This window comes from Peromyscus eremicus, chromosome 4, assembly GCF_949786415.1.
Source record: "Peromyscus eremicus chromosome 4, PerEre_H2_v1, whole genome shotgun sequence".
In the NCBI taxonomy this organism is placed as follows: Eukaryota; Metazoa; Chordata; class Mammalia; order Rodentia; family Cricetidae; genus Peromyscus; species Peromyscus eremicus.
In genome coordinates this window covers 80,947,640-80,969,718 of record NC_081419.1, presented here as the reverse complement: position 1 = coordinate 80,969,718, position 22,079 = coordinate 80,947,640, and the positions used below count along the sequence as shown (strand labels likewise).

General features: G+C 38.2%; 1 protein-coding gene across 1 annotated transcript in view; it reads right to left on the bottom strand.

The window, feature by feature from the left end:
• Positions 1-22,079, bottom strand: part of Dcdc1 (doublecortin domain containing 1) — a gene marked incomplete at its 5' end in the record, with an annotated part of 398,886 nt that overhangs the window by 345,098 nt on the left and 31,709 nt on the right. Inside the window, 3 exons of the mRNA XM_059258913.1 lie at positions 11,017-11,179; positions 11,628-11,781; positions 12,935-13,204. Coding sequence (XP_059114896.1) covers positions 11,017-11,179; positions 11,628-11,781; positions 12,935-13,204 — 587 coding nt within the window. The remainder of the gene's footprint in view (positions 1-11,016; positions 11,180-11,627; positions 11,782-12,934; positions 13,205-22,079) is intronic.

Genomic DNA, 22,079 nt, shown 5'->3' with positions numbered 1-22,079 from the left:
TCCTAACATGTCTGTCTTTCACTGTCTTCCTCAAACCCCAGAACTCTCAGCTCCTAGGACAGACTCTCTGTACCTTTTTAAGAATTAGAATCCCAGGGCTGGAGAGATGGCTCATTGGTTAAAAGCACTTACTGCTCTCCAAAAGGACTCACATTTGGATCCTAGAACTCATACCGGGCAACACACAACCACCTGTGACTCCAGCTTGAAGGAATCTGATGCTCTGACATGTCATACACACACACACACACACACACACACACACACACACACACACTGCAAATAAAAATTGTGGTGATATTTTGTTTGTGCTCTAACAAATAGAGCTTTCCTGAAGATCATAGGGTGGAGCTAGCCATTAGCTAACCATAGAGGTCTGGAGGTCTGTATAGACAACACATAGGAAGCAATATGGCTGGGCAGAGAAAGGAAGTGATAAGGAGGGGTGGAGACAGGAGCTCAGCCCCTTTTTGGTCTAAGTAGCTAGAGAGGTAAGAGGTGATTGTGTTACTATTCTAACCTGCCCCTTGACGCCACCCTGTATCCTGACATAAAAGCCTCATTTTAAGGAAAAACTCCTCCCCTTCCTCTCTCTCTTCCTCTTTTCCTTCCAGGAGGTGTGCATCCCTCAACCCCCTCTCTCTCTTCCTCTCTCTTTTTCTCTCTTTTCTCACTCTTTCCTGTCTTCTCTTCATCTCTTTCTTATAATAAGCCATTTTCATGCAGATACAGCATCTAAGTTGTGAATGTCTACCCACTGCCCTGCCATCATGCCCACATGGCATGGGTCACCCGCCAGCCCACCGCTGCATTTGCCCAGCATGCGTTCATGTATATCTGCACGCGGATACCCTCAGGGTCCCCTGTCCATATATCATAACATTAGTGGGTTAAAGACCGATGCTGTACTGATACTTCTGCCAACATTATGGAGACCTGGGTATGGCTGAGTATGGACTGGTCCCTGATATTTTTTAACAGATTCAAAAGCTGCTTGGTCTATACTCAGATGTGATTTATCTTTCCCTGCTCTCTGATTCCATTTGAAGACCAGGCTTTGCTTCAGCTGCTTTCTCAGTTCTCTATGTAGAATTCCCAGGTCCCCCTCTCCTAGGGCTACTACTAGGTCTAGACATAATTTCCTATACAGACAGGTATGCCTCATTCACAAACTTCATGGTACAGGTTTCAGATATAACTCCAGAGATTCAAAATTTTAAATACAATTTTGATAAACTAATACAACATTGACTACGAAGAGTTCTTAAGAGTCCTTAAATGGATTTTTAACCCTTTTTCTGTGATAAAAATTTATTCCAGCTGTCTTACAGATACCTACAGGTTCCTGGGCAAAGTTCTGCTACTGTATCAAGAAATCTGGTCTGATGAAAACTAACATCTCCAGAGCCCATTTCTGACCCCACCTATTTTTCCAGCATATTTTGCAGGTTCACTGTTCCCACCTGACCTCCAGAAAAACAGCAGAAGCTATGGCTTCTATATCCCTGATCTGGCATGCCATTTCCCCACAAGCTCCTGGAACACCACTGCTGCAGCCTGCCTGCTCAGCTCCCTCAAGGAACATTCCTGAGATCTTCCACCCTGAGTGACTCCTGGTTTTCCCCTCCCCACTTTGCCCCTTATCAGCTTGAAATAGTCTCAGGAATTCAGTGCCCTTGTTCCCCCACTTGCTTCCATAATCACCTCTTTTTATAATAATCAAAACTGAGGAATGTTAATGTTCTGACCCGCCCCGTAGAAACCAATGTTAGTATTCTGACCTGCCCCTTGGCACTGACTGCCCTGTATCCTGATGAAAAAGCCTCATTTTAAGGAAAAACTGCTACCTTTCCTTTCTCTCTTCCACTCTCTCTCTCCCTCTCCATTCCCACGAGGTGTGCACACCTCCGCTTTCTCTCTCTTCTCTTTCTTCCTTATCTCCCTCTTTCCTATCTTTCTCTTCATCTCTCTATTATAATAAAGTCTCCACATGGATGCAGCACCTGGGTGTGAATGACTTTCCAAAAGCCACCCCCAACTCCCCCCCTCACCCCCCACCCCTCGCTGCATCTGCCCAGTATGTTTTCCCTCATGTGTGGAATTCCCTGGCCTGGCCAGCTGGGGGTTCCCCACTCGTGCAAATTTGTAACACTGTGGCTAGTTCCTGTACTTCTCTGATCTTCCAGCATTTACCCCTGTATCTGACTCTGCATTTTTATTATTAAGACCAGTAAGAATTCATGCTACATAAAATATTTTTAAAGGAAATAAATATCCCCACTACTAATTCCTTCTCTCCTCCTCTACCACCTATCCCGTGTTGGAATTACAACATGGGTTGAGTCTATACCCACAGATCCCTCAGTACTAAGCAGTAGCTGTCCCAAGGGAAATCATCTTTTTTTTCTTACTTCTAATAATAATTTTAAAGCATCTCTGCTATTTAAGATACTCTGAGGAATATGAGGAGAAGTGTCATGTGAACCTAGGTGTCCTGAATAGGGTCTTCTCACTGTGCAGAGCCAAGCAGGTTGCTCTGAGAAGGTATTCTACCCTTCTACTGGCACCTCCGGGGCTCACCGTGTTTCATGCATTTGGTCCTGTACACGTGCTACACATCCAATGAACAGTAATGCACATCTGTGACATCTGGCCAAGTTCTGTGCCAAAAAAAAAAAAAAATGGCAGTGAACAAGGCAACCGTGGTCTCTGCCTCAGGTAAGCGTGGTCTGGGTGGGACGGCAAACCTTTCATCAGTAATTCCAATTTGATGATTATAAATATGATGAAGGCAAGAGGGGACATTAAGAATGCAATGTGGATGTATCCCTCCATGTAGGAGCTACCTCAGAGAAGAGTCAGATCAGACGTCATCCCAAGCATGAACTTCAACAGCTAGAACTTAGCACTCCCTCTAGGATTGCTTTTCTCTCCCCACCTTTTTGTTTTTCTTTTCTTTAGAAGAAAGGTTTCACTAAGTAGACCAGGCTGGCTTCATCTTCTCAATCCTCTTGAGGTTCTTAAGTGCTAGGGTTACAGGCTGGCCCCAGTGCCCAGCTTGGACTCTCCTTGAATTTCTATGTTAACAGCATCACTCTCAGCAGAGTCTGTGATCTACAGAGTCAACTGCCAACAAAAGGGGCTCTTTCTTCCTTGTCATTTTCACTGAGATTCAAGCCAAACCTGATGGCTTCCAGAACCACGGTAAGCACAAGTATGTGTTTTCAAGTTTACTGTCCAACTATAAAAGAATTAATTTTTAAATACGTTTTTGACTGAGTTTGATGAATGAAGGTTGCACATTTGTTGCTGTTATCTTCCTGAGACCCTCCTTCCTTCCGGTGAGGTTAAGATCCAGTTATGCAAATATGAAGAGGTAACTGGGCTCCAGTGATGATTTAAGGCTTAGCATAAGCTTGCAAAATACTTAGCCAAGAAAGGGCCATATCTCAGCTGCTAGATACTAGGAAGCCATGGCTGTTCACAGACTTACTCTCCTAAAGACTCAGATAATTCTGTGGACCAATCGTGGATTCCATTTCCTTTTGAACAAACCACGCTTTTATGGGCTTCATCAAACCATGAAAAGGAGAAAGCACTTTATAGTCTGCTTGTGCTATCTGCATTTGTTCAATTCCCCCTTTAAAAATGAAAGCGTGTGCCATAAAATGAATTAATCCTAAGTGGTCCCCACATAATAATTTTCCATTTTGCATGTACCAGGCAAAAGAATTCTTCTTTCTTCTGCCATTAGAATAACAACAACTAACTTGGAACTTCATTTCATAAACCTACCAAAAATCTTGTTAATTTTCAAACAGCAACTAACTTGGAGCCTCAATTCATAAAGCCTACTAAAAATCTTACTAATTTTCAAAAATTCATTCTTTCGTGGTTAGATGATAAACTTGAGACAGGTACAGACAATGACATTAAATATGAGCAAACAAATCTTCTGATGAGTACAAGATGAGTTTATAAACTAGAAATGCTCTGACAGTAAGAAAACATACTGCTACATTCAATTACATCATCTGCCCAGAATACAATTGCTTCTGTGTTTGGTAAATAGATGAGATCCAGGTCACATTCCTGCATTCCTTTGAGTTTCTAGTCACTCCCTCTTCTTAAAAATCCCTGAGCTTTGTTTCTGCATGTTCTTAGGTGTCATCATTTATTGCTATAGGCATGATGGCTATATTTAACTAATAATGACAGTGGTTGTCACTAGGTTTTAACTCAGTAACACCAGTCTGACACATCATTTGAAGTATGTCTTCAATTTAAATGTGATTAAAATCATAAACATCCAATCGACTGTGCCAATCAAAATGTTGACATCCTTTCCCTGAACTTTTTTATGAACTTTCTTCAAATGAATTACAGTAGCTGAAAGGTAAAGATCAAGAATACGTCTTAGAATGCAGCTCTCGGGGCGGAGCAGAATGAGGCCATTGGGCCCCTTTATAAAAGGCCTTGCTTTTTACCTACATGACAGACAGTGAGAATTCAAAGCTTCTAATTAGATTCCCTCATATCATGTCATGCATGCAACTGTGTGGTGTGTATATGAACTCAGTTGCATTTATTTCAAGATTTCCGACATGGCAAATGTCTTGGAAGTAAAATCAAGTACCTGTGACAGGTATGAAAGGCTTGCAGAAACAAGCTTACCCAAAGATGAAGCAAAGGACAGAAAAGAATTGAAACGCAGGGACCAACGTGTTTTCAACACCTTCCACATGCCAAGCTTTCACACACCGCATCTTATTTACTTCTCACAGTTACGTTGTGAGGTCTGTTTCATTATGCTCAATTTGTGGATGAGGAAACTCAGGCTTTAGAGAGATTAAGTGCTTGCCCAGGTTCATGGTGTAATTTGCTTTCCTGGCAGTGATAAGAAAGTATAAAGGAATTATTGTTGTTGTTTCCTTGAACCTAGCCAGCCAGCTATTCTGGGAAAGGAGGAGTGGACACAAGGTTTCAGTGAAAAGCTCTGGAATCTTAGTTATATTTATGACATGCTATCCTCAATCCCCTGTTTTCTATGTGCCTGTTTTCTACAAAGGATTTATAGACGTTTGGTTTTCAAGCAACTTGTTTTCATTAGAAAATAATTTTAAAAATCTAGGGATTTTAAGGTATTATTACCTCTATTTGTAAATAAACACTAGACCAGTTTACCCACAGCCACAGTTGAGGGATGAAAATTGTGCAGATCAAGTGATTTCAAGTCCATTGTTTGTCCCACTAAACAGTAGTGTGTGTCTCACATTCTCCAAGATGTCTGAAACTTCCAAACTAAACAGTTTGAAAGGCAAACCACTCTGGGAAAGTAGCTATCAAATTAATTTTCATGGTAAGTAAGAAAGGTGGCACAGGCCAAGAACTTTCTAACAGATTTGATTTAAAGGGTTCTGGAAAAATGTGTCTGTTCTAGAATTTTCTTCTTCTGTTGTTTTCAAGACACTTTACTATTACTATACCAAATTGTATTTCCTTTATAGCCTTTACATTGTTAACAAGTACCATATTTAGTTTGTTATTCCTTTATTTTCTATGTCATCTACCTCATTGTAATCAAAGCTTCATGAGACCACTGTCTTATTGACACTACTCTTAAAGTCTTGGGTCAATGTCTGGAACTTTGTAGGGACTCTGTAAATATCTGTGGAAAATGTACAGAATGAAGGAGAGTCTTCCTTTTGCTAACAACAATCCTTCTACTTTCTTACACGGGGATCAATGGGTTTTTTGGTGGAGATTTTTTTGTGTGTCTGTGATCTTTCTCAGCTGTATTTGGGGAGCTGAGCTCACTCTCTGTGCTCTCCCATGTAATACTTTGAGATGATAAAGACTATTTACAAGTCTCCTGAGTTACTGTCCTAGTGAGAATTAATGTTTCTCAGAAGCTTTGCAGAGGACAGAATAAAATCCTCTAAAATGACTAAGTTCAAGTGTGGCTGAATATTTAGAAATTATTGGATTTCTAAAAAGCTAACATGAGTTGGGGGAATGGCTCATTTGATAAAGTGCTTGCCAAACAAGCATGAGGACCTGAGTTTGACTCCCAGTATCCATGCCAAGTCTGCCATGGTGGCTCACTGATAATCCCAGACCTGGGGAAGTAGAAATTGAATGTGGACCCTTCAGGCTCATGGGACAGCCAGTCTAGCCAAAGAGTTCAGTGAGAGATATTGTGTCAAAAAATAAAGTGGATGGTGACCAAGGAGGACACTTGACATTGACCTCTCTTCTACACACACACATGCACACACATACATACACAGAGAAAGAGCGAGTTTTTAAAGTTAACATGATATTTATACCATAAAGGCCTATTTATGATGTACTATGGAATTTTCCCAGAGAAACCCAGAATGGGGACTCATAATCTAAGAAATGATTTACATTTCAACAATGCACTTGACTACTTATGCTAAATAAGGTTCAGATACCAAATGAGTAAGAAAACAATTAGACTTACACAGTGTTGGATTTTGGAACCACAGATAATATAATATTCTCTGATGTGAGAGTAGAGAGTGTATTATACTTAACGCTCATAACTGGGTGCTTGGCATATACAAAACATTATTTAGAGTGTGCAGGTAGCAATAGGTTCGCAATTATTTATTAGAGAATCATGACTTATGTATAAACACAGAACTCAGTATTCCATGAAAATACTAAGTATTTGGGTGTTTCTCAATGGCTTTGCATTTGACAGTGTAAGAGATGCTTCTATACATACACACATATGATTCCATTTTTCCATCACCTAGAGGCATCTTTTGGTCTTCTGCAAGTGACCTCAAATCCACATTCATTTATACATACTTACTAAAGTTTTTAAGAGTTGGAATGGGAAATGTGTGAAATATATGACTTTAGTTTTATACTCAGTTATCAAAATAGACTATTTTCTATAATGCTATCTTCCTACTTTTGAGTATATGCAGCTAAGTGGGAGATAAAATAGACTAATGATCTTATCTAATACATATACTATTCAAAGAAAACAATGAAAAGACTATGAGAAAACTAAGCCTAATTCTGAATTAAGGCATAGTAACCCTACAGGTACATGTCACAAAGCCTAGAGTTAGCTTTGGCAGAATAAAGCACCATTGGAATCAAACTCACTAGACATATAATGAAACAATAATGCAGGATTCCATGTTCATTAAACTAATGCATTTTTTGAAAAACAAAATATGACAGAACATTTCATTATTGACGCAGATATGAGAAAAAGTGTTATGCTGCTATTTATAATGTGTCCTGTGTGTCATGGAATTGAAATATTTCCAAATCATCAATAATTAAAATGATGAGAATCCATCATTTCACTGACATTTACTTCTACATGAAAAGCTGGCCTGTTTTAAATGTGCTCACACATATTCTTGTCAATCACAAGCTGTCACAGCAAATTATTTCATTTGGTAGATCACATGGCAACTAGCAGAAAATCTCCAGGTTTAAATATAGATCTTAGGTGTAGTACCAAGAATTCCTTTCATGGTTATTTTCCCCCGTGACTACATCTTCCAGCCTGTAAGGGATATGCAGTCTTACCCATAATACTCAACCTTCACTCTCCTTAACAAAGCTCAGGGCAGAAAGGAATTGCTATAAATGATAGCTCTGGGAGCCAAATAGCAGAGTATCATATCTGAAGAGGTGAAAACACAGGACGACAAACTCTTACAATCAGATTCCACACAATAGAACTTGGCCTGATCCTCTTTCTAATACTTAAGTCATACCAGGGCACTGCCTGTAACTTTAACAAATATTAAGTAGATGAACTCTTAAAAACCACATGGATTGTAAACAGGAATTTTTCTCTTTACTGACACCAAGCAGATACTATGGAAAACTGAATAAAATCTAAACAATATAACCAGAACTTGTTTAAAGGCGTCTTTCTGATATGATCATTAATAAATATCAGAATTGCCCCATGGTGGAATTAAAAGAGCTAGTAAGACATCTTCATGAATAATCTTTATATAAAACATTTCTATTTTTATGATTTTTCCATTTTTCTTTTAATCTTCCATCCTAATCTCTCTGATTAGGTATTCAATTCAAAATACAGGAAATAGTTTAATTCTACATTTTAACAGGAAATGCTTCCAGTCAGTCTTAACCTTGGCATGACCTCTAAATGACCACTCTGTATTCTGAGGTGTGTGGACAGCTCTCTTAGTCATTCACAGGCAGTAACACTGGCTATCAGCAATGATACTCAAAGGGACAATGAACAGTGTAAACCATCAGACAAGTGCTGGGGCTTTTTTCTTAGTAAATTCGGGGTTACTTTCCATAAGAGGCAATTTTCACTACCTACACTGATTTTCTAAACCTTAGTAAGAAAACCAATAAAATATGGAAATATAATTGCCAAAATATTATGCTGACTTATTTGACCTTCCTGTGGGAGAAATAAAATGATAAATATTTTTCCTGGGAGAACCCATTTGATATACACTGTTGAATTGTGTTTCTATTACTAAGTATTCACATTATGACGTACAGACCTTGTTAAGCTCTGCAGAGTCCTGGACCTCTATCCCTATGCCAGGGCTAAACACATAGTAGGCACACAATAAAAATGCTCATTGGCTTGAGTTTTTATTGAATTGAAGTAAACTGAATTTAAATCAGAGACGAAAGAATGGTTAAAAATAAAAAGCAGCTAGACAACTGTTAGCCCTTACTTTCATCTCCTCTGATCTGGCTGGTTCCTTGCAGGCACATAGAAATCTCCTATAAGCTGCTGCAAGAATGAAAGTAAGTTAAAATAATGCCAGGTCACTGACTGGTGCCTCTGTGCTGACTGTCTGTAAACCACACATGCAGCTGAGAAGGCTGTGTCACTAACACTGACGCTGGCCAGTGTGGCTTTGCTGCTTGCCCTCAGCAATGCTTTGCTAAGCTTGTTTTCTGTTTTCAATGTCATTCACACATTGTTTATTTTCACAGTATACCTGTAAGTTCAGCACCACCGCGTGCGTGTGTGTGTGTGTGTGTGTGTGTGTGTGTGTGTGTGTGTGTATAAAATCATTTATGTTCTCAACATTTTGAAAGTAACCAAATGTCAGTGTTTATTCAGGCTTATCTGTGAGAATAATTAGATGGTGGCTTTCCCCCATTGTACTTATCCTACATCTTTTTAATGGACATGTGATGTGCTAGTCTGTGTCCAAGCTCACCTACAATTTCTTCTCTCAACAGACAAGACACATCTGCCACCTGCTCTGCTCCGTGTCCCAGTAACAACTGTCGAGCAGCATAAAGATTGATTATCAGTCAAAAACCATTGCACAACACCAGATTTTGGTGGGTTAAGCTTGCTGATCCAGCAAGAGATGGTGTGAAATTTTCAGGAGTGTGTGCCAACATTTTGGTGCTGAAAGAACAGCAGTGCATGTCACAGTGAAACACAGCCAAAGATGAGCGGACAAAGCAGACAAGTTTGTTGTTGTTGTTGTTGCTCTGGACTTGGCTTTGAAAAAAAAAGATAAAATGAGGAAGGGAGAAGAAACTAGCTTGTACATTTAAAAAACATCCACCAGGAATCGTTAAAAATATGACATCATTATTTTGTGTATACATGTCCAGGAATTTTTTTTCTCTTAGTTTACCTACAGAGACAATCTTTATATGTCTTTTTTGTGATACCATTATTCACTAGAAGGTAAGAATTTCTTATCTTTATAAAACTAATCAAAGATTTTAGCACAGAGATAGTGCATAAATATATGAAGTTTTTAAAATTATGGAAACATTTGCCTATCAAACTGTTTTGTGTAAGCAAATGTTTCTATGGATATAAAATAAGATAACCACTGTCTAAAGTTAAAGCAAAATCTGAAAGCATGTAAATCTGCATCATTGCACAGTGAGTGCTATGCCAACAGCTCCCTTTATAGGTGCCACAGTGTCCCAATTTAAGAAACTGCTTGTTTCTGATGATCAAGTGTTACCAACATGATTAAAAAATTCTAGTGTTATCTCATACAGTAACATTAATGCATGGGGGACTTCCATCGTCTCCTCGATAATGAACTCTAGAATTAGTTTTCTTTGGTTTATACACTCACTGTCTAGGCTTGCCTTTGCTCCCCCAACTTTACAAGAGTGGCAGAGAAATTGCTTCTAATGTGGTATCAGAGCATCGGGGGCACAGCATTCAGACACACTGGTTCTTACAATGAGGCTGTCTCTTCCATTACCTAAAGTCCATTGTGTGGAACACTGGATAACGAGCTCTCCGTACAACATGCTTGGAAGAAGGATTGAAAATGCTGCTACTTTCCTTTCTTTTTTAAAATGTGTTATTTCATGTTGAGAAAAGACTTTTTATTTTTAGAAAATCTTTACATTTCCAAAATCTTAAATATAAGGACATGGGAGAAAACCCTGAGCAGGAACTTTGTCTGAGATTCTATGTATAAATACATAAATATTTAGAGGTTAAAATATTAAATTGAGCTATAGCATTTACTTTATGAGTAACGTTACTGGGAGACTCACATGTTCATAGAATTATTTGTTCGTTACTTGCCACAATTTCTTAATTATGTTAATACCATCTGAAAAAAGACCAAGAGTGTAAGTGAAAAGATGATCTTGGAAACTCTGAACTATTTTCTGAGAGCATACATCTAATGAATTATGTCTGCTGAGTGTCACAGAAACTAAACAGTAAATTCAATAATCTCTGATTTAATTTATTATATTTTCACCATTTAACCTCCTGCAGGCTCCCTAATGTCTTTTCAGATCTATATTAAATTAAGCACCAATGCTAATGAAGGGCAATAAACGTGGCTGTCAGTGGATTTTTCTTTCATTAAGCACATTATCCTCTTACTGAGCTGTAAATGCGTAAACATTAGTTTTGTTAAACCATGCAAAAAAGACAGGAAGAAAATCATTTTTTAATTGCACTCCTTAAGCAATTTATTGTGGAGGAGTTTGGTATTTCTTTTTCCTTTTTACCTCTAATTTTTTTGAATGGATCTAAAAAGGGCTCTCCTGTTGAAACGTAAACGTTGGCTTCATGGGGTATATCTTCAGGTTTGAGGGCTTCCGTGCCGTCTGCCAGGAACACTCGTCGTGCGGCCATGTTCAGATTCAGCTTGTGTGTGCACGTTTCCAGCAACTAGAAGAAAGTCACAGGTACAACACAGTGATTTACAAAGAAAACAGCATATGCCCACAGAATAAAAATAGGCCAATTGAGTCACATATCAGACTAAGGAACTCAATCAGTGCTATGACTGTTTCTCAGTATCTAAGACTGTGGAAACAAAAAACAAATCAAATGGGAAAACTATCTCATTATTGTCTAGTTTTATTTATAAACATTCTGTGCTTTAATAACTCTCCAAAATGTATAACCATTGTATTTGTTTAATTAATCTGCTTAATTACTAACCACAGTATTATGTTTACTTTAAAAAAAGAAGTAGTAAAATTCCTATGACTATATAAGCAATGTACAGGTTCAGATTTACACAAGATTTTAACGCAATAATTGCCTTTCATATTTGTTTGTATTATAAAGAGAATAAGAGATAAATAATTGAAAATGTTGGGATATTAGTTACCAAGGCGATGGTTGGTGCAGTAACTTTGGCAAAGGCTGTTCCAGATCCATTTTTGTAAGCTGTCACCTTAATGACTCTTGGTTGAAGTTCATATCTCTGAGACAATCCTTGGCAATTATGGGGTGACTTCAATTTTAGAGAGGACTCTGATGATCTAAAAGAAAAAAAAAACCCACAAAACTTGGTGCGTGTTAATTACTTAAAACTTTTTTAAAAATGCTATCTCACAATTCTCTAATAGAAGCCCTTAAAATTGTTCCTACAAATAAGAAGATCCCACAACAAAACTTTTGATACAATGAGATCAACATTGTTTCAGTATCCAAACACACAATAGGATGTTTGCCAAGGTTGTTCCTCTCTCAGAATGAATCGTTCTGGCCATTTACTAGTAAAACCCCAGAGCATTCTTTTTTAGATTATGGACATGAAGAATGAGAGCCAGTCAGACACCTGCCATGTTTTGACAGCCAAAACAATAGTAGGGGCTTAATATCATGGGATGTTAAATGGCTAAGATTTTCCCACAAGTGTTTGCACTTATGAAAGAAAGTTCAATTTTTAATGGATATAAGAAACTCAAATAGGTTTATTATGATGAAAACTTGAATTCAAAAGCTAACTTTATTGCCTATATTTTTACAATCTCAAATGGGGGGGCAGAAAGAGTTAAGATTTCTATGTTTTTATCTTCAGTCAAAACTAGTTTTGATTTTTTCAAAAGTACATGGTAAACTGTCAAAAATATTTCATTCAGAATTCTCTAATAATTTTCATTTACAAGGCTATAAAAATCAACATTTTGAAATAAAAACTTGAAATAAATTAAGTTAAAACCACAGTCTACATGTCTACTCAAACACCTAACCTAGTTTTCGTCTTCAGCCCCTTTTCTTCTGCCCATTACCTCTTGAGTTAACAGTCTATGCTACTCTAAAAATGTATGTACTAGCTGGTTTTATAACTACACTTCTGTCTGATTCTGCTCCAAAATATTCGTTAAATACCAGATTTACATTTCTATTTCAAATAAATGTCTTCTAAGCAACGACTCTGCCTCCAGTGTTCTTTTCAGTTTTTGATGACCTAGGTTGGAGTGTATTTCATGGTTTCGAATATGTAATTAGCCACATTCTGACTCCAGTGTAGTCAAAGTAAAAATCCAGTAACAACAGAAAACAGAACCCCAATCCAAACGATACGCTATGTTTTAATGTCTGAAATAGTCAATGGAATCACTATAAATTTTGGTCAAATAAAAGAGCTTCAACAGTTGGTTAAAAAAAACAGCGAATGGCTTTGATTACCTCGGCTGACCCACTGGCACACTGACAGGTCTGTTTCTCTTGGATGGCGACATAAAACAAGAATTGTTTTTACTCTTGGATCTGCAGCTATCTGGGTTTGATGATTCTTCCTGGCCGTGATCTGATGCTGTTTGATGTGTAGAACAATCTTGAAGGCCTGACCCTTCTGATACAGCCGCTGAATGCAAAAGTCTGTTGGGGCCAAGCTGAAGCTGCAAACAACCATCAGTAGTTTTAATAACAGCTTTTGCCTGGTTTGACATAAACTCCCTAAAAGAAACAGGACATGGAAGAGTACAATGAATCTATTGTAATGACTTATTAACATCTACCATGCAATAAATGCTGTGAACTACTGGTTAGACAAAGTGCTACTCTGTCCGGATTTTGAGGCTTGTAATATTCCCAGAGGGAAGGCAGTATTTGCAACTTCCCTTTACACATAAGTTGAAAATCAGAAAGGTTAGGTAAACATATATGTCATTAGCAGAGACAGGGTAGGAGCTTGGACCCAAGCCTCCCCTAACATTGAGCTTCATTGTTTTATTTAGTTAAACTAAAGAAATTTGTATAACGCTTAAAATTTGTAATTTTATGATTTACTTTATTAAATGAGCAATCTAAATACTAGAAAATAGTTAAAGAGATGTGGTCCCCACATGCATAAAACTTGCAAACTATCCCTCAGTCATGAATATATAATGAGTGTATGAATGTGTATGTCAATGGGCAAAAGCAATTTAAGAGAACTGGCTTAGCATGAGTGAGAATATGGTTGATAGGAACTGCAGAGATTATTCAGCAGTTAAGAGTACTGGCTGCTCGTCTAGAGGACCTGCACCAACATGGCAGTTTACAACCATCTGCAATCCAGTTCCTCTTCAGACATCACACATGCACATGGTGCACAGACATACAAGCACACAAAACACCCATACATTAAAAAATATATATATTTTTTAAGGAAGGTGATTGATTAATGACTCAGTCATCCCAGTTTACCCAAGACTGCTGGAGTTCTAGAGTCGAAAGTCACATGTCTCAGAGAAACCGGGACAGGTGGCCACCCATGTCCCAGTATTCAAGGTAAATGAGTAGCATTGAGAAGAACAGGAACGTGTAGATACAGGGCCATATGACCTGGGGTGATGTGGAAATATCAAGTCACAGTGGTAAGACAGGTATAGGGTTTTCTGGTTCAATCAGATTGGACAAGCTTTGGCATACTTCAGAACACCCAGCTGTTGGAGGATGGAGGCATAGAAGATGCTATGGTCTTACAGAGGTCCAACACACCTGTAACTGGGACGACTCAAACATCTACCAAGTTGGTCTCTGTTCTTCTGAAATGACACTAGTGTTAGTCAAGATTCTCATATATACATATATATATATATATATATATATATGAGAACCATATATGTGTGTATGCCCATATATACACACACACATGTATACGAGAAATAATATGTACATATGTGTATACATGTCACATGTGTATATATATATATATGTGTATATATAATATGTTTATATTAATTATATATGTGGGATTTATTAGAATGGCTTACAGGCTATGTTCCAGCTAGTCCAACAATAGCTGTCTACAAACGGAAGGCAAGAATCTAGTAGTTGTTCAGTCCATGAGGCTGGATATCTTAGTTGGTCTTCAATATGTGCCAGAATTCCCAAGAAGCAGGCCCTAATGCCAGTGGAGGAATAGATTTGCTAGTGAGAGTGTGGGCAAGCAGGCAAAGAGAGAGCAAGCTTCCTTTTTTCATATCCTTTATATAGGCTGAGGTAGATCGTCCCACCTCAAAAGTTCTGGATTAAAACTGTAATTTCCCACTTCAAATCTGGATTAGAAGTGGGTCTTCCCACTTCAAATGATTTAATTAAGAAAAATTCCCTCACAGGTGTGCTCAGACATTTGGGTTTTAGTTAATTCCAGATGCAGTCAAGTTGACAACCAAGAATAGCCATCTCAACACTGCAACTTTGGGGGATTATGTACTAAAATTATTTTCATCTAATTATGATTCTAGTATGGTAAAGACAGTAAATTAAATGACTTGGTAAGTGATAAAACACAATTACATTTAAATAAGTGGGTCAGTAATATATTTATTTATGACTTGATTTTCCCAAAGATTTATATCTAAAGGTAGAGAAAGGGTAGTTGATAATAATGGTATTTCTTCTCATTGTCTCTATTTTAATAACATTAGTGAACCTTATTGGCTTATCATAGCAATTTTAGGAAAACTATTAAAATCATATTTTTCAGCCTCACAGTTACTGATTCCACCATGAGCACTTCCATGCTGTCCTCCAAATCCTTCAGCTGTCATTGCAATGCAGGGCCTTTTACAGCACTAATTTGAAGCTCTTTAAACCAATGGCATTTATCCAGGTAATCTATAACCATCATTGCACTTCCTTCAAGAAACTCTCAGTGTTAATCTGAACCCAGGACTTATTTTCTACAGCCATTTCCATTAAAATCATTATGTAATAGAAGACCAAAATGTTTAAACTAGTATTTATACACATAAATTTACATTGCTAATTGTTATTAACTGTAAAGAAGACATCCTGGTTACTGCAGGAAGAAAGTCATGGATCAGGTGCATAAAAAGGCTTCACGGGGTGGAGGGGGTTTTGGTACCTAACTCCTGCGCATGGGGCTGTAAGCTAACTGATGCAGGTGCTGGAAACTCAATTCAGATCCTCTGGAAGAGTAGAGATGCTCTGAACTGTTGAGCCATTTTTCCAGGCCAGAGGTTAGAACTGTAACAGGCTTGATCTTGTACAGGTCTTCTGTGGGTGACCAGTTTCTGTGAGTTCATGTGTGCAAAAGCCAACTCACATCCAGAAGACAGTGATTCACAACACTCCTCCCATCCTCTGACCCTTGTATTCTTTCCACTCCCTCATCCATGACATTCTCTGAGCCATTGGAGGGAAGCAGAGTCACTCTTCTTTAGGGAGGTGACTACTGGCACGTTGCCCTCGCCCCGGTGGATTTCCCACACCCTTGTGCATATGGGCAGCACTAATTGGACTCAGTAGGTTAAAAATAAATAAAATACAAGTAATTAGAATAATTAGAAAGAAATAACCTTAATTGTAAGAAATGGTTAGGGATATAGCTCAGAGTAAAGCACTTGACTCATAAGTTTAAAGTTCTGGGTTTGATCTTGAACACTGAGGGAAGGAGGAGGAGGAGTGCAAGAATTTGTATACTGCTATGTTTGCTTGTTACATGACTTGAGGTGATTTTTCTCCACCCATAGAAGAGTGAAAACCCCTGCTTTTATAATCTTTCCACTTTCAAGAGAATTCAAGCAGTGACTTGAGTGCAGAAATTAGTCTTTGCCAACTACAGCATTGTGTAAAAGTGTATCACATAATGCCACTTACAAAAAGTAATTTAAGAAACAGAATTGAAAAGTTCAAGCCCAAAATCACACCAGACAATGTTGATTATTGAACTAGCCATTATTCCTACTACTTTCCTTAGATACAAAACTTCAGTCATACTGGAGAACTCAGCCTCCTAGTGTGCTCATGGAAGGTGCCCTCTGATCAGCCTCAGTGGGCAAATGCCCTGTGGTCTAGAGCCCACAAGGAAATTCGATTTCCCATCTCCCTGGCAGATTACATAATCGGTTTTTATATAATCTTAGCCAATGCGACACCTTCCAGGAATAGTTCTTTTTCTTTGGTGGGTTTGGTCATCCACTAGTCTCTCTTTCTTTCAGATACTGTTGAGTGAACATGTGTTGATCTATCTTGCAGGCAGGCCGGGCCAAGTAAAATGAAGTGGCTAGTGTTCTGAGGACTGCCGGGGAAAGCATGAAGTCTTTCTTATAACACCACAGAACCACTAAAGTTAACACCGTAGTTACTCTGTGACATTCTTCAGTGAGGCAATAAAAACTTCCTCATTTTAAAAGTCACTTTCAGCTGAATTTTCTATAATTATCCCCTTGGATTTCTACTACCTTCATTAAGGAGAGCACATTAAATAAAATGCAAATTTAATGTAGTACATGGGTAATTATCTCAATTATACTTCCTTTGTTTTTAGTTTTACTAATATTTAATTAATTAAAGGGTAAAATGTAAACCAATCTGTTCTTTACTAAAAATCCAACTTTCATTTAGTCAGAAACATTTCAGGGGAAATTTTAGCATAAGCATAAGATGACAGGGAGGTTTTTTAGACTCCTCCCCGTTGAAACACAAAGATTCTCGGCAAATTTAGATTTCTGTAGAGTAAATCTGCATGTGGATAATACTTCTATTCATAAGTGAGAAGTGTGGCCACTTTGACAGACTATGGCTCAATAACAACTGTGCAGGTCTAACTTCTCCCAGAGTTTAGATGTGAATTCAAGAGCAGGATGATGACAGTCGCCGGGGATTGTTCTTGCTGTCAGTGCATCGCAGTGCTCCCTGTCAAAACGTCTCTTTTTCTTATACAGAAGCCGAAGCATTTTTATGGATAGCAATTACTTACAACATACAATGAAGTACATCAAATCTAACGACCACTCCTTAGCCCTTCATTATTTGGTAGAGGCTTTGTTAAATGTATCAACCATTTTCATCTAAATTATTTATTTATACTATATATTTGACAAGCATATATTTCTTGCTTTATATTCCAATGGCATTTAAACCTTCCTAAGGGCTATATATTTTTTTTAAATTATCATTGTAAAACTTATCTTTATCCTATTATCACTTTAATGGTAATTAAACTCTTTAATTGGAATATATTCAAGTAAGAGTACATAAATATCAAGGAAAATGACCATGAGTATGCTTGATAATACATCACACACTTAAAACACTGTAATGCAAGCAATAAATGAACAGGTTAAACATTTGTTTAATCATTTTTTAATAAAACCTCTGGCATGCACAAAGCACAAAGATTCATTAAACTTCATCTTGCCCTCCCCTCAGCTTACTTAAACAAACAGCCTCCAGAGATACAAATAGTATCGTTCAAATTTTCTGATAAGATGTTATTTGAACATCATAGAAAGTGAATAATTCATGATAATAATAAAAGCGTGGAGTTCTCTGTAGAGTTTATGTCCAACTCTAGAAGAAAAGCATAAACCTAGTGCAGCCTGGCATGTAGATGAAGCTTCTCCAACTGCAGAGCAAGTGCAGACTACCTTATATCACACTTTACAGTATGCATACTGCAGAAAGAGGAACACACCTTACCCATTCATACTACTGGTTGCTTTGATTGACAAGGACACTCTGAGCAAGAACAGTTCCTAAGATTAAGGTGTGTGAGTTTCCTTATGTTCAAGGGAATAACACATTCCACGTAAAAGGAAAAAGAGTGACTTTACCTGTATTAAAGTACAAAGAGATAAAAAAATAAGGTACACCTTATATCTAAAACTGGGTGAGGCTATATATACTTCATGTAATTTTTCCCAGAATGTGAATTCCCCAAAAGGAAGTTATCTAGTGGTTTGTTGTTGTTGTTGTTGTTTTTTGGTCGTGTTTTAAAGGAAACAATATACTAATGTCTAGTATTGTCAAGATTTTTTTAAAAGGCTTGAGGGAAAAAAATCTGAACAAAACTATGAACTGAGGAACATGTAACTTGGGCAACAATGAGTGCAGAGCCATGCTCCGCTCTTGCTGTCCACATCTCCCCTCTGCCACTCAAGTCATCATGGAAGCTGATAGCTCCTTTTCGGAATGATGAGGTTACTACGTGTAAGCTGTCCCTGAGGTTACTATGTGTAAGCTGTCCCTAGAACAGTGATACATCCAAATGTTTATATTTCAGAGACGCCTCATCACAATTGAAATATTCAAGATAATTAAGATCACATTTTTAAAAGTGACCACAAAGATATTAGTGTCCTTGAAAGCAAAAAAAAAAAAAAAAAAAAAAGCGTAGCCTAAATAATCTTCAGTAAAACAGTGTACCCACTTAGGTCCCCAGTTAAAGTACTAAAGGAAATTTGCCTCCTCAGGGGATTGTAGAAGTCAGTAACACACTGAGCTTCCAGGACATAAGACATGGTGTAACTTTCTATTAAGAAATCCCTAGCAGGACTGACAGCTAAAGATCATTAAAGCAAAATACATTATATGTGGGATAGTAGATATTGCTTAAGATACTCTCTAAAACTTTTAGATGCAATTGTAATTTGGAATTACAGAAGTACCTTCTACGTATATGGTGAAACTGTCCTGGGTATCTGCTAGTAATAAACTACTGTTTGCGTCATCTATGTCTGAAAAGCTGGCGCCATGTTCTGGGTCAGTTGGGAATATATCAGACCACAACTGAACAGGAAAAGCCTCCTATTGCAGATGCCTGAAAAGTCGCTGAGCAGTAGCCAAGTGTTCTCCAGTCTCTAACCTCCAAGTCATAAAATGAGAGGAGAGGATGTGACCACACTGACACAGCTTGGTGGGAGTGGGATCCAGAGCACCAGCTTTGTTACAAGCAAATGTGGATGGAGTGGGAGCAGAGGAACACAAACAGAGCATCAGAATGAAGGAAGATAGCTGGATATGAAAACAGAACAGAAGATAAACAAGCAGCCTTAGAAAATAGTGGGGAAATGAAGAGGTTTGCCATAGTACAGCCACTATAAATGCACTTAATATGTATTTTGTAAAAAGTTCAATGTGTTAATTAGTGGGAAATTGTGAAGTGTATAAGCAAAAATATATTACCATACTTTAATAATTATCTCTCATGAGTGACAACAAAGATTTCAGGAGAAAGGTGGTAAGAAAAAAAGAGCGAGATGAGAAGCTTTAACCTCAGTCAGGGGACGATGTCTTTCCTCACAGAGAAAGCCACCTCTCTGGTAATCACAGTAACATCAACAGGTTGTAGGTTACCATCAACCTTTATGGGCGTGACCCCTTTTGGGTTGAAGCTCAGTGATTTTCTTTATCATGGGTAACAGAACTGTGGGTATTGTCTCCAACTTTCCATTCCAGGTACATCATTATTAAAGGTGATGTAAGGGGCAAGAGCAACAGAAAAGCAGTTACGATTTAAACAGAGAAATGGAAGAAGCATCCAGGGGAAAGGAAATACCTAGAGAAACAGAGAGCAAGAGCATGTCCCACAGAAGAAGCACAGACACAGCACAATAGATCAGGCCAGTGTTAAAGAGAGCTGCAATCCAATGAAAGGGGCAGGGGTGGGGTGTGGTGGTATTGTGTTCCCCAAAATATTGTGCACCCTAATAAACTTATCTGGAGTCAGAGACAAAACAGCCACTAGATACAAAGGCTAGAAAATGGTGGTACTCATACCTTTAATCCTAGCATTCCAGAGGTAGAAATCCCTCTGGATCTCTGTGAGTTCAAGGCCACATTGGAAACTGCCAGACATGGTGACTCATGCCTTTAATCCCAGGAAGTGAACCTTTAATCCCAGGGAGTGATGGCAAAAACACAAAGGTATATAAGGCGTGAAGACCAGAAACTAGAAGCTTTTGGCTGGTTAAGGTTTCAGGCTTTGGAGCCGCAGCAGTTCAGCTGAGATTCATTCTGGATGAGGACTCAGAGGCTTCCAGTCTGAGGAAACAGGATCAATTGAGGAACTGGCAAGGTGAGGTTAGCTGTGGCCTGTTCTGTCTCTCTGATCTTCCAGCGTTCGCCCCAATATCTGGCTCAGGTTTGATTTTATTAATAAAAACTTTTAAGATTCATGCTACAGTGGGGACCATAGAAGCTGGAGAAATGAAAGTGCATTTGCCTCTACCAGAAAAAAAAAAGTGTCTAAAATTGCTCAAAAAATAATTGGAGTGAAAAGTAAATGTAATACCAGTTTGAAGTGGAAAATTTAAAAAAGCACAATTTTTAAAAGCAATAAAAATGTCCATTGTACATTAGAATTCATTGTGTTAAATAAATCAAATTATCAATTTTCTCTTTGTTTTGTCAGGAAGAATATTATTGTGAGCATACCCTTGTTTCTGTAATATAACATTCAGGAAACAGGGTGTGCACTTTTTAAAATGTATCTAGAGATGTAGTGAGTACACTCTGTAAAGGACCTGTACTCTGCTGCATGACATCACTGCTCAGGAGATGTCATATATGCCTTAGCATTAGCTGGAAGTCTAGGTTCTGGTGGATGCCTTGCTCCAGAAGAGTTCAATGATCTGGGTTGAAAGATGTCTGAAGTCAGCACCAAGAAAAGACTGTGACCACATGTTGTTCAAACAAGTAGCCCCAGATAGCTTGAGCCATCTTTATTTATACAGTTTCAATGGTTTGCATGAACAAGTTGGCAACCAGCTTTTACTCCCTTAGTTTCTAAAAATGGTTACAATAATTACCAGTTTGTTCCTTGCCTCTTTTTCCTTTTGTCTCTCAACTCTCCAACTGGTAGCCATTACCTTTTTGATCTATAGCTTTATTTCATAAGCATAAGCCATTTTGCAAGCTACAAAGGAACTTTTCTAACTAGGCACACCTACAATGTGACCAGTAGGCAGCACATGCAAAGTGAGCATCATGCAAAGTGAGAGGCAGTTTTGTCTCTTGTTAATATTTACATTTGGTAGGGTCTGGGTTCTCACAATCAGTTTACCAGTCAAAGCTGGATCAATCCATTCTGCATTTTGTAATAGTCTATCTCCTCTGGGGATGTACCAGGTTTTCCATTTATCCTATAGGCAACACAACCTGCAAAGTTACTCTTAATAGTTGGCACTGCTTGTCCCTTGTCCTTATGTCCACCTCCCTTAACTTATTGGGGTATTGGCACAGTTATTAGAAATGAGGGAACTGTGGGGTTTATGATCCTGCTTCATTCTCTGTTCCTTGAATGTTCCCATTAACTCCTGATATCATCTATTTAATAGCATTTCTTTAAAACTCTTATGGTTAGCCTGATTGTGGTGGTGCATGCCTTTAATCCCAGCACTGAGGAGGCAGAGACAGGTAGACCTCTGTGAGTTCAAGGCCAACCTGGTCTACAGAGCAAGTTCCAGGACAGGTTCCAAAGCTACACAGAGAAACCCTGTCTTGAAAAACAAAACAAAATAAACAAAAACAAAAAAACCCTCTTATGGTTAAAAATCATCCTCTCCAGAACAGTTATGCCAATATGTAATATTAAACT